This window comes from Delphinus delphis, chromosome X (assembly GCF_949987515.2).
Source record: "Delphinus delphis chromosome X, mDelDel1.2, whole genome shotgun sequence".
Lineage (NCBI taxonomy): Eukaryota > Metazoa > Chordata > Mammalia > Artiodactyla > Delphinidae > Delphinus > Delphinus delphis.
In genome coordinates, this window is record NC_082704.1 from 22,561,125 (window position 1) to 22,578,789 (window position 17,665).

Genomic DNA, 17,665 nt, shown 5'->3' on the forward strand with positions numbered 1-17,665 from the left:
TTGTTCATATTCCCTTGTCCAATCCTGCTTTCAACCAAGGGCATACATCTAGTAGGTAAAAGTTTAATATTGAGTGACTTGATCATGTACAGAAGAAACCAGTGTCCTTGACCTTCATCAACCCCAACTGAGCCAGCTGGCATAGTCCCTAACTGGCTGGCAAAGCTAGGACCAGTGAATGCCCTGTTTAGTCCTTCAAGACAATTTAACCTCCCTTTTATTTTGCTAGCTTTTATTTTTATTCCTTTAAAGGGAACAGGCCCTAAAAGTAAAGTAAGCTAACATTTGATATGTCCATATCTGACACCTTGAGCCTGGCTGTCAAGGGTGCCACAGCTTCCAATTCAGGGTGATAAAAGAACCATTAACAGCCAAAAAAAAAAAAAAAGAAAAAGAAAAAAGGAAACCCACACAAGCAGTGTGATATCATTTGCACTTCTTTGTAACAGTCTAGACATACTGTATGGAGTGTTATCCAACGTGATAATTGGTAAGTAGATCTTTGCCCATGTACTGGGCTTACCTATGAATTATAATTCGGGGTTGCATACCATTATTGGTCTGCTTGCCTGCAGCCTTTCTAGATTCAACAGAAGTCTTGCTGTTCTCAGAAAACAGAGGTCTTAGAGGGTCAGCCCTGTATAATAGGCAATTAGTGAATATGAAACATTAACTTGGAATTTATAGCACATAACTAGATGAGAATGTGAGTCCCAATTTTGAATTGGCTCTGTGTTTAGTTTTAGAATCTGGTTTTGAAGATCGTTGGGGCATTACTATTTATTTAAAATCTATTTCTTTTCAAAAATAAGTTAGAATTGTGTGGTTGACAGGTCGAAACCTGTGAATGCCCAATCTGATTATTACTACTGCACTTGCTGCCGATTGAAAGATAAAGGTGACTGGCCATCTGAAAAGCAGTTTTTCATTGTTTAGTATATTATGCATCAATTTCAGACATCAGAAAACTGTTTAAATCAGATTGATATTTTTGCCAGCTTTCCAGCACATCCAGATGTTTAATTGGCAGAGTAAAGAGATAATGTGCTAATAGGAGGCTGAGAACAATGTATTGGAGAGAGAGGTGATAGTGGCATCTAAAATCTATAGAAAATCTGTTAATGTAATTTGCTGAATGAGGGGAGAAAGGGGAGCAGAAGGGAACTTCTTAGGGAAACTAATGCACACAAAAGTTATTCATCAGTGAAAAAGAAATATATATACAGAGAAGTAAAAATCAGGGGCAGAACGACACTGAACAAACAGGGTAGAGGCCAGAAAGCAGCAAACTGCATTTTAAATCAAAGTAGTGTCTATGGTACAGGGAATTTGAAAGGACCTCATGTGGGGAAGAATATTTCCAGGGTGCCCTAGGGCTACTGTTCCAAACGCCTGCTCTCTAGGTGTTCCTGACTTTCATTGCCCCCAGCTGTGGTACTTCCCCCTCCAGCTCAACAGGGGCAGCCATGTAAAGGAGAGAGAGCGAGCAAAAGAGCCGCGTGAAACCGGTGCCAGTAACTTTCATCATCAGCCTTAAGGAGCGGGTGATCCATCTGAACCTCCCTATTCCACTGCAAGCCAAGAAGATGAGCATTTTTATATTTACCCTTGTTAAACATCTGAATTAGGGCTTCCCTGGTGGCGCAGTGGTTGAGAGTCCACCTGCCGATGCAGGGGACGAGGGTTCGTGCCCCGGTCCGGGAAGATCCCACATGCCGCGGAGCGGCTGGTCCCATGAGCCATGGCTGCTGAGCCTGCGCATCTGGAGCCTGTGCTCCGCAACGAGAGAGGCCACAGCAGTGAGAGGCCCGCGTACCGCAAAACAAACAAACAAAAAATCTGAATTAGAGCTACTGGTCTGCTTTAAGGACCATGGAAGGGCTTTAACTTTTTTTTTTTTTTTTTTTTTTTTTTGCTTATTGAGTGTGGAATGAAGTGTCCATATGCTCAAATAATCACTCCAACCCCTTCTCTTTGCACGTAATTCTTATAACACTTATTGCAGGTTTAACTAGTGTAAGAGTCAGCTGTTTTATGCACCTATTCCTCCTAAATTCTGAGCTCCTAAAAACAGGGAAAGGGTTCTTTTTTACCTCTTTCCTTCCCCAAGCACCTAACACAGTGTTGTGCACCTACAGTCAGCCCTTCGTATCCTCAGGTTCTGCATCCTTGGATCCAGCCAACCACGGATGAAAAATATTTGGAAAAAAAAGAATTCCAGAAAGTTCCTAAAAGCAAAACTTTAATTTGGCGCGTGCCTCATAACTATTTACATAGCATTTACATTGTATTTACAACTATGTACATGGTATTTACGTTGTATTAGGTACTATAAGTAATCTAGAGATGATTTAAAGTATACGGGAGGATATGCGTAGGTTATGTGCAAATACTGTGCCATTTTATATAAGGGACTTGAGCATCTTCGGATGTGGGTATCCGCGGGCGTCCTGGGACCAATCACCCTCAGATACCGAGGGACAACTATATCAGGTTCTCAACAGTCTCCCCTCCTCCTGTAACCCCTGTGTCCCACATCATTCCTCTACCAAAGAATGAAGCTTTTATGTGATTTATTTGTTGGAACAACCATGGATTCAGGAGTCTGGAGTAAATGGTGAAGGCCTAGGAAATGAAAGAGAGCCATTCATCACTATATACTGGAAATTTCTTAGTATTTGCTTCAAATAACTGCAGTTAGGAACAAGTAAGCTCTAGTCACTTCTACAGATTCCTAAAAAAGTGGTTCTGAAAATTTAGTATGCTTCGGAATCACTCAGATTAAATACGGCATAATCCTGGGCTCTGAAGAAATTCTGCTTCAATAGGCGGGACTCAAGAATATACAAATTTAGGGCTTCCCTGGTGGCGCAGTGGTTGAGAGTCTGCCTGCCGATGCAGGGGACATGGGTTCGTGCCCCGGTCCGGGAGGATCCCGCGTGCCGCAGAGCGCCTGGACCCGTGAGCCATGGCCGCTGAGCCTGCGAGTCCGGAGCCTGTGCTCCGCGACGGGAGAGGCTGCGGCGGTGAGACGCCCGCGTACCGCAAAAAAAAAAAAAAAAAAAAAAAAAGAATATACAAATTTAATAAACTCCCCAGGTAATTGACTACACGTCTGAAAATCACTGCCCTGCTTTAGACACTTTGTCACCATCAGAATACCAGCTTCTATTGTGGGAATTAGGAATAGACAAGTATATTGGGAGAATCTTTTAAAAATACAAATTCAAGTTGGCAAGCATTTGTTAATTATGTGTTCATAAATGTACATGATGTGAGAAATTCCAAAAAATTATAAGAAATAGTTGCAATCCCAGAGGAATGGTCTTGCGGAGGAAGAAAGAAACTTCAAAAGAGTGATAACTAACAGAATACTCTCTTCAAATGCTAAACAATGTAGTACTGCTGGAGGATTCAGGAAAGATTTATGAACACAATAGTTTGAATTTCACTGATGTGCCACGTAAATTCAGAGTGGGTGATAATTCATGAGAGACATGTGAATTTAATAGATTCTAAACTCAAAATGTGGACCATTACCTTTGGCGATATTCTAGATATTTCTCCATTTGTGCATGTTACTAACTATGTTGTTTCTCTTGACACTAAATTTCAAAAATTCTTTTTCAGATGGTTTGACTGACTGTGTGGACCCCGATTGTTGTCAACAAAGCAACTGTTATGTAAGTCCTCTCTGCCAAGGCTCACCAGATCCTCTTGACCTCATTCAGCAAAGCCAGCCGCTCTTCTCTCAGCACAGTTCGAGACTCTTCTATGATCGAATCAAATTCCTCATTGGCAAGGACAGTACTCATGTCATTCCTCCAGAGGTCTCATTTGACAGCAGGTATATATGTATTTATTCTATTCCTTAATGAACAGTGGTCATGTTTTTCCTTAACCGTGAAAGGAAGATACACACACACACACACACACACACACACACACACACAACACATGATGTGTATTATTCGTAGTAAAGTATAAATGGGGCTTTTAATGACAAAAACAGAAGTATAATTTACAAATTTATTGTTCAGCTTTTGGATTGATCCCTTAAAAAATTCTTGAATTTCAAAAGCCAAATTTTAAGTTTTATTCCATGGTGTAAAATGTTTCCATATGAGTTGGGTGAGTCTGATGTCCCAATGTGAAATGCAAGACTTGTGAAAATCTGTCTTCTAGGCAAGCTCAAATGCGTGAATTGTCACTAAAGACCTGAGACCGAAGTCCAACCCATAAGATGAAGAAATTTTAAAATGCTAACTTACTTATTTGAAGTGTAATAACATGAATTTGCTCGTTGTTCTTCTCAGCTTCATCTTCAGCAATGATATATTTTAGTCATTAGCACTAGATATAAGTAAGTCACTGAAGTCAACATTTCTGATCTCTTAAAAATGTTCATGCCTTGTTCATGCCACAATTCAACATGTGTAAATATTGTTATTAAACTATAAGGATGTTTATCTCTCAGAATAGAAAGTCCAGCAGTTGGGCTTGGGGGTTGGCTGACCTAAGCGTTCAGTAACATCATCTAGGTCCCAGGTCCTTTCCATTTCTCTGTTCTACCATCTTCAGCATAAGCTTCATTCTTAGGTTGGTAGCAAGATGGCTGTGGCAGCTGCAGGTTCACTTCAGATACAACAAGGACCAAAGGAAGAAAGAGAAAAATACTCCCCCAAGCATGGAATATAAACTCTTCCCTTCACTCTGACTGTTTCTCATATTTCACTAGCTTCTAGACTATTACAAACAGAAATTAAAAAAAAAAAAAAACTTGGAAAGTATTTGTCCAGGAGCTCCTGTCTACATCCCACCCACTCAGTTGCATCCTGGTGGGTGTTATCAGGCCCCAGGAAAAACTCGGTCAAGAGTTTATATTGATATGAGTGATAATCTAAGAAAATCACAACTCAATCTTGACCTATACACACTAGGAAAGGGAAAAAAAACGATGTGCGTGGAAATTTAAAACACTCAGCATCCTTCTCACAGACTGTACACTAGAACTGTTAGTGAAACTTAAAACTTTCTCATTATGTTTATTATGTGCAGTTCTAACCTTTTAAATCTTTGACAGAACCCCAAACCAACTGCCAATGCATCACAAGAAAGGCCTTTTCTGCCAGGGGATCTAGTCAAAGTTTGCCTTCTCCCAAGAGACTCAGTCATCCCCATTTTGAAGTATTTCCCCCATCTCATTAACAACTCTGGGGTAATTTCAAATGGCTGTAGTCAAAGTAATTCTTGAGATAGTGAAGCCTTACTTATTGCACACCAGACGAACAAAGGAAACAAAAAGCATTATTCATGCTTAAGGAAAAGTCAGTCCAAAAGAAAAAAAAAATAGGTAAATGAAATAACCACCGCCATGACACGGAGATATGTATTAAATGACTCACTGAACTCAAGTAAAGGGAGAAAGTCAGGACCTGAGAGAGACAGGAGCCAAGTCATTGTGATCCAGAGGAGGGCGTTTGAGCAATAAACTTAGAAAAGTGAAGGGAAACTCCAGCCCCTGCGGTTCAGCTTCATGCTTCAGCAGCGTTGCCAGCCACTCACAGAGTGAACAAGCCTATTACTTGTGGTACTTAATGCCCTTCTCCTCCTCCTGGTTTGATTGAGTTTTCCTCATTCTTTTGTAAAAGGCTCCAAGTTATCATTTGGCCTGTAAGTCACATTTGAATTCAGAACGACTCCTTCTTCCAGTGGTCTCCGCTCTGACACACATGTCTAATCTGTCAGAAAAGGTGCAGGCCTTTTCCAAGGGAAACGGTTGAGGACAAGCAATGTAACTATATTTCCTTTAAAAAATCAACGCATGCAGTGTTATTCGGGTTATCTCTGGATAAAATCAATCCAATTCTGATCATGTAGAGTATAAGTAATAATAGGTACAAGCTCTTACATCTCAATAGTACTTTTTAGTTTGTGCGGCTCTCAAACGTACATTATTTCATCTTATCCTCACAGTATCCCTGTGAAGTAGGTATTGTCTTGGTGCATTTTATATGTGAGGGAATTGAGCTTCAGAGAGATTAAATAACTTGCCCAACATCACACAGCCAGCAAGTTTCTTTGTAGCAACTCTTATAATCTTTCTGTTATACCACTGCTGCCCCATTTCAACTTGTCCTTAAATGAGCCTAGTGACTCAGATCTCATTTTTACTGGATGAATGACATCTGGGTTAACACAAGAAACTTAGAAACCGAGCGATATTGTAAAATCCAGCTCATTTTAACACATTTCAGTGACATTATTTACAAACTCTGAGTCAATGGTAATGAGCTTCTTGGTAGAAGAACACTTTTGAACAACTGGTAAAACAGGCCTTTTGCTACGTGTAAATTGTTATTAACCACTTCTTATGTGTCAGGTCTCTTACCAAGCTTTTACATGTGTTATCTCATTTAATCCTTACAAAAACCCGATATGGTAGGCACCATTATGATCCCCACTTTTCAGGTGAGAAAACAAGAACTGAGATTTCAAGTGAGTCACTTGCCCAGGGTCACAGCCAGTGAGTGTCAGAGCCAGGATTTGAAACCAAGCAGATTCATACTGAGAGCCTGACCTCATGCTGAGCCACTTTGGCTACTTAGAAAGCTCTGCTGAAGACTTATGACCCTTATCCATCTGTGACTGTGGGGTTGCTCTCCTCAGACAGATCTAGAACACTTAGGTACTATAATCAGGGGAACCATTCTCCTCTTTGGCTTTTGCCACATAATTGAGTGATAGCTGAGTAGGTGGATGAAGAAGGCATTGCCGAGGGGCTCATTTGCCTACTGGCAAAATGTGACCCGCATGGAGGACTTGCTGCTGAGTGTTGCCACCATCAGAGGCCTTTGAGCTAAAGATGGTGGCATATAGGTGACTGACTGTTGCAAGGACAGATAAAGGTTAAATAACTGTGCATCCTTGTGCATCCAAGTGAGACTAGCCTTTCTTGTTCTGAGTGTGCTGCACTGGCATGTGAGAGCACATGGAACATTAGACCTCCTGTGTCCCTGATGGTGTCATGTCACTGGGAACATGCCACTTGCCCATGGTAGAGTCTCCAGCAAGCCCAAGTCAGTTACCATTTTTTCCTTAAATACATTTTACCCTGTAACCTGAGTTTCTTGTTTTCAGTCGACTCCAAACATGACTACAAAGTAAACCACATATTCTACGTGCCCTGTATGACTTATTACTTTTTAATAATGTAAATAGGTGAACAGAAGCATTATTGATCTTCAGTGTCTAAGCATTTAATCACTATTAATAATGTAGAAGGTTTTTATAAATATGTAAAAACAAGAGTGCATTAAACTAAACGACAGCAGTAATTTGCAAAGCCGGACATTTCACTCATCATCACTAATGGAGAAGTGCATTTAAAAAACAAAATCCTACCGGGGTTAGTGCAACCGCTGACAGCAAGGTCTGGCCAAACTCATTTGTCTGTTTTGTAGCCACGAGAGGCTGATCCCCACATCAATCCATGTCAGGTGTCTACATCAGGCATTGCTTAATATCAGCCCACAGATGTATTTTGTTTGGCCCAACATTTAGAAACTAAGAGATCTAACATAAAAATTGGAATGTCTTCCTTCTCTAGAAAATTGACAAAGCTTGACATCTCTGGTAGAGGCCATCCAGAGCTGAGGGCCAGTTACCCCTCTGGAATGACTATGACATGCCTCTCTAGCTCACCATTCACTGTTTCCCTTGCACCTGACTCACTTCCCTCACTTTCAAGGTCCTGCCTGGCCCTGCTGGCCTTTGAGTTCGTAACCTCTGGACTACACAGCTTCTATAGCTTTTCATGGAAAGGCCACAAGTGTTCGTTTTTTTTCTTTCTGATCTGTTTCCCTGAGAGTCTTCAAAAATCCAATCTTAACTCTTTACTTAATTTTTGAACCTTTGCTGTGTTGGTTTAAAAAGAGAAAAAAAGTGACCGAACATAAGCTAAAAACCACATTAATGGAAGGGTATTTCCCCCCTTAGTTCACTGGGGACCTGTGGACACCTCATGAATAAGTTGATGTACATTCTGCCTCACATCTTAGAGTAATAAACCCCCAGGTCCCACCATAGTAGAAGCAAAATGTCCACTTTCTATGAGAAAGATGTGTATGTTGAGAGGCATTTGACGATTGTTTGTCACTTAGAGTAAGTTTTAAGAACAATTTAAAGATCTAAAACTTTGCAGCAATGCTGCTGGGTGTGGGTGTGGCTGCCTCTTGTGCCTGCTTCTGGTGGGATCCCTAGCCTTAGTTGAAAAGTTCTAGAGTTGGGACCAAACTTCATCCAGCACTAAGCACATGACAGCACTGTTAACACGCTACAAAATGAAGAGGTTGAGCAGGGTGATAGGTTTCTTCTAGTGCTAACTTTCTGTGAAGTTGCTGTATTTCAGTTTCTTGCTCCACACTGGGATGTGCAATATTTAAGTTCTGAACTGTCCTCATTGCTAAAATCTAAGTTCTTTGAGGACAAGGATCAAGTCTGATTTGTTCTCTCCCTGTTTTGATTATCTATCACTGTGTAGCAAACTACTCCAAAACATAACGGATTAAAACAATTTATTATGATTACATTTCATGATTCTGTGGGTTAGAAAAAAGAAACTTCTTTCTCCTCTCCTCCCCTCCCCTCCCCTCCCCTCCCCTCTCCTCCCCTCTCCTCCCCTCTCCTTTTCTTTTCTTTTCTTTTCCCGGGTAGGGAAAAAAGACAGAAATTCTGACAGGGTATGGCCAGGATGACTTCTCTTTTCTCCATGATATTTGGGCTCTCAGCTGGTATAACTCAAATAGCTGGGGGCTGGAACAGCTGGACAGCAGCCAGGAATCCCTCTTTCTACCCACAGCCTCTCTACTTGGGTTTCCTATGGGCATGGCAGCCAGTCTCGAGTTTGTCAGAGCTCTTATATGGTGGCTCAGGGCTCCAAGAGGTAACGTTCCAAGAGACAGGAAACAACAAGATACCAGTCTCTTAAGGCCTGGGTCCAGAAATTGTCCCAGTGTCCCTTGTGTTATATACTGTTTATCAAAGTAGTCACAGAGCTTGTCCAGATTCAAAGGGAGGGTCATAAATCCTACCTCTAGCGGAGAGAAGTATCAAAGAATTCGTGGCCATCCTTAATCTGCCATACCACTGTATCCCCAGATCCGAACACAGCATCTGGCAGAAAATTGGTAAGAAAATGAGTGAATGAGTGAGTGGCTTAGTTGTAGTGATATTGAAGTGCTCTTCTCATATTTGCTAGTGAAAAACTCTTTTTGGTTGCCTAGAACACACAGATGATATTAGGACCTCAAATAAGTCAATTCCCAAATGTAGAAGCAGCCTAAAGGTAAGATTACTGTTCTCCAAATAGCACAGGAACAAATTCATAAAAGATGAAGTGATTATATAACAGTAGCAAAGTAATTACTCTTTTTTTTTAAACTTATGAGACATTCCACCACTGCCAGAGCCTGTTCATAATTGACATCATTTATAACTTTGTGTAAGCATCAATAATCCTCTCTGCCTTCAGTGGGCTAGATAATCAAAATTTGAAACCAAGGAAAAATTAGAAAATAAGGAGCAATATCAGGAAGTCATAGGAATACTGCTGTGAACTGGCTCACTTTGCTGTTCCAGCTCATGAGAAAACCAAAGACAAGCACCCCAAAACTAATTGAGGTACCTCAAATGCCTTGAGCATGGCATTCTTGGCAAACTCTTTACCTACCCAAGTCCTTCCCTTCCTTTACTATACCCCATTCAGTAACGAAATCATTATTCATGATACCTGGCAACAGCCATGATTACTATCATAACTTGTTTAATAAATTATGCCTTTCTGCACTTAGTTGATCTGGGAACGTATACCATTTGAAATCCTGTGAATGGCAAAATGAGTTATTAAATCAAGAATGAGGTTAAGGCGAAGGTTGCAGGAAGATGATCATTGCTGTTGATCTCGGATCTGATGAAGACTTAAGAATAACCATACTTGACAGATACAAATTCCTGTTTTTTAAAATGTACATTTTATTGAAATATTAGTATTTCCAGAGTAACTGAGAACTTTAAATTTCTCTACAAGAGATACCAAAGTCCTCTGCTGTCTCTAATGTAATCTAATATCCTCCTATCAACTCATTTTTATAAAGTGATGAGGATATGTATTCACTCATTTATTCAACAGATATTTCTTGAGTCACCCACTCTGTGCCAGGAACTGTGCAGATGGAGGTAAACAAAAGAAACAGAGTCCCCTTATTCACAGAACTCCCTTTACATTCTAGTGGTAGAAGCAGTCAAAGCATCAAGTAGATACATAAAGAATTAAATGAATTACAAATTGCAATAAATTCTGTGGATAATGGAACATCAGGGAGCTTGGGGTTCATCAACTCAGGGTCCCAAATTCGACTGCTTTGATGAAGCAGTCAGGTAACCATAATGGAGGTAAGACAAGGTATTCTAGCAAATGAGACCAAGTCATTAAACAATTACAGAAGTGAGACTGACCTGGAAGTTTTCAGCAGAAACTCAGGGATGGGACTAATCGACTCAGGTGAGCTTGAGGAGGCGCCTGGATGACTTGCAAGAAAAAATACAAAGCTTATTTGGACGGTGAGCAGCTTAACTATTCGCAGGAAGTTTCATCCTTTGACATCTGGGCCTATAAATAATTTTAGTACAGTTTGAAATGTTTGTGTTAAAAAGATGAATTCAAGGGGAAAAAACAATCATCCAAAAAATTCCCATTTACCACACTGAAAAAACTTCCCATTTAACCACACTTTGGCGTCATTTGTAATGATAGACCCTACAGTTTCTTTCAAGATAATCCACATTGGGGAAGATTAATCATTTCACTCTTGAGATTGATGAACATGGCAGTGTTTACTTGGTTCGCATAATGGCACTGTCCTAGGCTCTGGCCTACAGCAAATTGCCTTCCCCATACAGTCTAGTGAGGAAAACTGACAATAATGAAAAAGGTAAATGTCAGGTAGGTATAAGTACTGTCAAACGAGATAAAGAAAATTTAGGGACAGAGAGTGACCATTTAGACAGAGTGGTCTGGGAAATCCTCTCTGGCACTAGAGCAGAGAGCTCATAGCATTCATCTATATGTTAGATGATCTTGGCAAGAATGTTTCCTGCCACCTGGACCCTTCTGCAGCAGCTTATCACACAATCCAGAGCCTGGCTGTCACTTTTAGGGTCCACTGAATCAAGATTCTGTGGCATTGTGTGAAACAGAAAGGTAGAACAAACCTTTCTCAAGGAATTACTACATACTGGTTATTGTACCAGGTTTTACTGATAAATGGATGGGGTGCCTGTCCTTCAGGAATACATTGAGAAAAACTGAATACCTCAGACAAACTGAATGGCCTCTGAAAGAGAAATCAGCAACAGCCCTCGACCATTTAAGTCATGAAAAGAATTTTTTAAAATAGCAGATTGTCATCAATTAGTGTTGACCCTAAAAGAAATCAGATACGTAGAAACCACATCCTGATTTGGAATTATGAAAAAGAGGAGGTAAGGAAAGCTTATATTTTAGAATATTTATAAGGAAATGCAATGTTATTATAACATTAAAGCATTCATTGAGTTAACATTCACAGTCTATGTACAGGTATCCCCCAGAAGGTCTGTACCTAATCATTCATAATTTTGCTGAGGAACAAATTTGAATTCATATGCTTTGTGTTTAACTTTTTCATGAATCTAGTAGTTAAGGACCTCCAGGTATACTTACTAATGGCAAATCTTTGTGTATTTTTAATCTTAAGAATGTGAAAGACATTATGCCAGGTACACAACTAGGGACTGATAAACACACAATGCAACAATTGCTGAATAAATTGAATAAACTAAGGACTGGGGGAAGCTCTTTCTAAGGCATCAGCACCTGCAAATCTATCTGTGTTCACCTTTCTTTCTAAAGTGAGGCACTGCACATAACCTGCCCACATTTGGAAGAGGGACCCAAGAGTGGGTTGGCTCTGCCATGATTCCTTGTGAGTCTGTCTGTCTTCCCATGTTGCTTTTCCTAAGCAACCTCCTTTGCTTATCACTTCTGTAGTCGTCCCAAGTGAGAAGTAAGATTTCTGCTACTTGCTAATAAAGCACTTTGATCTCGTGTATGTGAAAGGTGTTACGTGTGTGAAGATGGGATCTCCTGATTTTCAGACAACTATTTTGTCTAATGCTAAAGTTCAGGAAACATGTTCAAGACACATTTAAAAACTTACAAAGTGCTGAAGGTTCCAAGATTTATAGTGCTGGCTAGCTCCTGAAATCAGCAGTCAACACCTAAAGGTACCAAAAAAGAAGGAATGTGTGACTTTCACTTCTTTGCAAATGCTCTTGGGCAAAGAAATCTGAGCACAAATCTTTCAAAAGCTGTGCAATTGATTATTTGTGATATTTTGAAACTCAGATGTTCTGAGGTGCTTAATAATGGTGATTAGTAGTACCAGTAGCTGTCTACAGCTTATCTCGGTGTGAATAGGTGTCTTCTAATATTTTACCTATCTTACTTACTGCTCAATTAGGATTGAAATTCGAAAGGATCAAATCCTTAATACCTACTTCTCAGCCATACAATTTGCTTGCAGTGACTCTAGCTAGTTCTGTCATCTTATCTTGTCCCTGGAGAGGGCAGAGTCAATGCAAGTCTAGGGAGAAAGAACAAATGACATCTTGTGGTGCATCTCCACCATACACCCTGCACGTAGAAAGTGCTCAGCAGCTGGTAAATGTCTACAAAGTAGTGACATCCTGTGGATGAAAAGCACTTTCTTTTCATCTGTAGCCACATTATTTACATCTTGACTAAAAAAGTCTACAGCTTAGGCCATTTAGGGTCCAGGTCAAAAGACGTCCACCATTTCTACCACTTACTAGCTGCGTTATCTTGAGCAATTTTTTTTAACCTCTCTGAATGTGTTTCCTCATTTTTTAAAACAGGCTAATAGTAGTACCTACTCAGGGTTATATTGATGGTAAGTGAAATAAAATAAGAAAAGTGCCTGGCATGGTACCTGACTCATAGTAAGTGCTTAATATCTTATTTATACAAACACATGTATTTACATATATATATATATATATATATACTTTATATATATAGGGTACATAATAGAATATAATTTGAAAGTTCCAGTTCAAAAGACAGTCACTTTACTGGGTTACTTTACTGTTACAGCATCTTTGTGAGGTGACTGGGGATAAGACAGGGAAGAACTATCACTCTCACTTTCCATAAGGAACAAAGGAGGCTGAGAGTAATCCCATTTCTTAGGAAAAGTCACATCGATGATTATTAACAAGCCAGAGCTAGAACTGGCGTGGACAGTTAGGCCACACTTTTTCCTCCTGGAGGGAAGAGTAATCCATGGCCAGGCTATAGCCAACAAGACAGACTTGCCCTGTATTTAACGACTATCCATTTATTTGAAGGGCAGATTCACAGAGAAGTGACAGGAAAGGTTAATGAGGTTAACAAAACCCCATAAGGCTGATTACAAAGATAAACCATTTGAGTAATGTGGAAAACAGGACAAAAACAAACCAACCAAAAAAATAAAATAAAACTTGAGACTATTCAAGAGTTACAAGGGCTTCCAGGGCAAATATTTCAGGATTCAAATTCTGGACAAAAATAATCATGTGTCTAAATGAAGCAAACTGGCACTTCTGCAGTCCTGAAAATGTGACTGTGTTGTCAGTTTTCTTATTGCTTCAAAACACTTGATCTTTTTCCCATTACTTTGGGGATTTCAGGCATCAAAAGCAAGTCTACTTTTGACAAGCAATTACCAGGGCAGATGGGAAAATAGGCACCCTACCTCAGGGTGAGTGCCCCCATTTTGTTTTACTTGAAACATCACTAGCCATGAGGAAAATAATTCTTCTTAAAAAGCTATCTGCATTTGCAATAGCACCACCTTTCCCAAAGTCCTAGAATGTTGATGGGTAATGCTCCTAGCTGCTTTTAATGTTACCCATTTGGTAGGTATTATTTATTTGGGCTAGTGACCAACTGAGTAGGATTAAATCAGCCTGCTCTATTTAACTAAAAACTAATGAGATTTTATTGGGTTTACATATAAACATTCACTGCATTCACATTTGCAGAACATGGAAACAGGTTTATGCTATAGAAGTAAATGTTTTCATGGTACTGTACCAGCTTAGATAACATACATCAAAAAAAAACTAGCATGTGATGTGTGGAAACCCCCAAAATATCTGAATATTAGAACCCTCAAATGTATTTGAGTTATGAAATACCAAATTGTAATTATATAGTTGTATATAAAGGAATAATGGGGTTAGTGTTCATAAATTAAGCATTTGAGGAGGACCATTCATTCTTTCCAATCACAGGGGTACTATTTAATTCCCTGAAGTAGTCAATTATCAGACAAAACTCTCATGATGAGAAGGTCATAATTCACAATCCAGAATGCTGGCTTCTAATAAATGAGCTGTTACACAGGAACCTCAAAGTGGTCTCTGAAACCCTTGAAGTAGTGCTGTGGGATAGGCCGGAAGTATTTTACAACTTCATATAAAAATATTTGAGTTGGGGCTTCCCTGGTGGCACAGTGGTTGAGAGTCCGCCTGCCAATGCAGGGGACACAGGAGGGCAGGCCCGGCAGCCTGTGTTTTAACAAGACTTCCAGGTGATTCTGGTGCATGATCAAGTTTGAGAGTCACCGGTGTATATGAGAGAAAGATAACCAGAAGGGACTGAGGACCAATACTACAGTCCCGAAATTACACTCTTAAAAGAAGATCCTTTATTCATTGTGTGCCACAGTGGATAAGAGGGCATCATAAGCCCTTTGTCCCAACCGCTCAGAGGTATTTGCATTCCAGTAGCGCCCCCAGAAGCAGCAGTGATTTAGCCCAAATGACACAGTCTACAGCTGTGGAACGTTACGGTATAATAAGCCCGCGGAGAAGATGTCAGGAGAACCATGAAACCACACCTCATATGCAGCAGGTTTCTGTCCCTTGGAGATTTGAACCAACTGACAACTCATAGAGGAATTTACAGGGCAGGATTCCAACACCACTGAGCAGAGGATTCACATAGCCTCTCTCAGCCCAGTCCTTCTCGATGCTATCTCTTGACCAGAGCTGTCAGCTGTGGAAAGGATTTCATCTGTTCCTGTGGAAAAAACAACCTAACCTGTCCACCTGCTGCTAGATCCCCTGCTGGCCAGGTCCTTGATTTTGAATGTTACCCTTCAAAGGTTGCTTATGCTCCTGTTAGCAACAAAAGCAAATAGCTATAACTTCCCTAGCCCTTGAGCCTCATTTTCCTTACGAAAGATTTTAATCAGAAATACCATGCAGTAAATTACATCTTCTTTCAGCAATTTAGTTTTCAGCCTTGTTTTTCAAACCAACTTTTGTGCTTGAGGTTAATGTTTTTTGCCTGAGGTGTTGAATGAATATTGGAAATTTGACACCAAAGACAAAAGACAACAAAGAAGGGAAGAGGAAAATGAAACCAAGAATTTATTGAAGCCTAGGGATAATTTGACTATGCCACGAAAATAGCAAATACAGAATGAATTAGACCTTTTGCATCAGAACTGTCTAACAAGCAGCTTGTTAGTTAAATAAGGCTCTCGGTAAAGTGTACTGACTTGCGTTTCCCAAGATGCCCTGTTCTTCAGACCAAGCTCCAAACACCTAGAGGATTCAGCATTTAGTTAAAGGGAGAAGCAGTTCCTCTGAGGTTGCTGCTTTAGCATAGTGACAGCAGGTCGACAGCTTGGCCTGTATTATCCAGAGAAGAAGAAGAGAGACACTTGTGAGGGGTGATCTTCCCCATACATGTTTTTAAAGTCACATTGGACACGTTCATCCAAGTTCAAGTTATCTTGCTCTAACCCACAATAGCAGGGAGAAGTCCTTGTTTTTAGAGGTTCAAGGAAGCAAAATATCCCATCCAAGTCTGTGGATCAAAGAAGGAGAGCCCCGGACAAAGATGGAAAGCATGCAGTACCCGCCATTGAGAGTACTCAAACACACACACACAACCAACACAAAAGACAGTCACACTGGGCACATACCTGCTATACACATGTGCAGGGCCAGCTTCATGATAGTCCAGACAGTAGCTTCTGTAATCTAGTTTGGAAGGTTCACAAGAGTTCCGTATATTACTTAATTGAAAAGGTTTCAGGAAAAGACAGGTCCTTAAAGGTTTAGGACTCACGTTGAACTTTTTCATGTGGCAAAAGTTTAAGAGTTCAAGATGTTTCCTCAGGACAGACCAAGGACAGGCCAAGTATGACTGCCTCACTTAAATGGTGATTTGAAGAAGCTGGACAGGAAACAGGGAGGCACCGCAATTGGGCATGACAAAAAACACGGAAAGTAGGATTGTGGGATGACTGAAGACAGACCCCAGCCATAGATGCCTCACTACTTCAGCAAGGATCTAACCTAGGAAAAAGGTGAATTATGCAGGCCACCTTGGATATTGGAAACATAAACAAACAGATTATGTACATGGGGGAGAAAGTATATTTTAGTGGTTGCGTAAATCAGGAAAAATAAAGCAGATACAAGGCTACCCCCCACAATTAATGAAGAAAGTTGAGTTTAGAAGCTGGAGCGTACAAAGTGGCAGTTGTGCTGTATGAAGTGGCACAATACACCATACCTGCCAAGACTACATCTGAAGGTTCCCTAAGGGCTATCTGGAGCTCGAGTAGCCTGGGGAAGCGAGCAGACGTGAGAGCATTCTTTTTGAAATGGAGAGTTTGCCTGAGAAGATTTTTTTCCTAGGTTTCTGCATGCAGTGCCAATCCAAATTACTGCCAATTAAAAAAGAATAATACTGTCCGGAAATTTAGACAACTTATACTGATGCAGGATGGCTGATGTTGGTCAAAGATTATAGTAAGTACTAGTAACCCAGGAATGAAAGGAGCTAAGAGTTATTCTTGTGAAAAATGGATGACATGGAGTGTGTAAATAATGGAAGCAAATGCAGCAAGATACAGGGAATCTTAGAACATTTAAAATCCAGTACATTACAAAGAGAGTTCAATGCTGATAAATGTAAAATAATAAGTTTTATGGGGCTTTATCATATGCTGTAAGTTGGTGTGGATCATAAAATATGAGGAATAAAAAAAGTAGGGGAGTTGAAAGACAAGTCTGAGCATTATTTATGAATGATGAGAGAAATGAATGAGAACAGGTAGACAATGTCTTGAATAATGATGACTTTGATGAGTCGTTATCACACAAATCTGTGTGCTTCATAAAATATGAGGAATATTAAAGAGAAGAGGATTCAAAAGACAAGTCTACTCAGAATGAGATACAGAATGAAGGAAGAGAAGAATACAAGAGAAGTGCACAGAATAATGATGACTTTTATGAGACTTTCACTCACCAGCCTGGATCCTTCATAAATATAAGCTGTATAGAAAATAAAAGAGCAGCTAAGAGAAGAGACAGATCTGTGTCTGTCATAAAATATGAGCAAATAATGTCAACTAGGCTTGACAAAATAAAAACAAAAATAATTGAGCCTAGTGCAGCTGTGGGAAGACACAATGTCTAGATTAATGTGAACAAGTAAAATAAGCGCGTGTAGAATTGTCTTGCCAGTAGGGAATCA

At 40.1% G+C, this 17,665-nt stretch overlaps 1 protein-coding gene across 8 annotated transcripts in view; it reads left to right on the plus strand.

The window, feature by feature from the left end:
- TENM1 (teneurin transmembrane protein 1) overlaps positions 1-17,665 on the plus strand; it is a 799,512-nt gene that overhangs the window by 627,476 nt on the left and 154,371 nt on the right. For all 8 annotated transcript variants that reach the window (XM_060002255.1, XM_060002258.1, XM_060002259.1 and 5 more), the window contains one exon: positions 3,631-3,847. In XM_060002255.1, the coding sequence (XP_059858238.1) occupies positions 3,631-3,847 (217 nt within the window). The remainder of the gene's footprint in view (positions 1-3,630; positions 3,848-17,665) is intronic.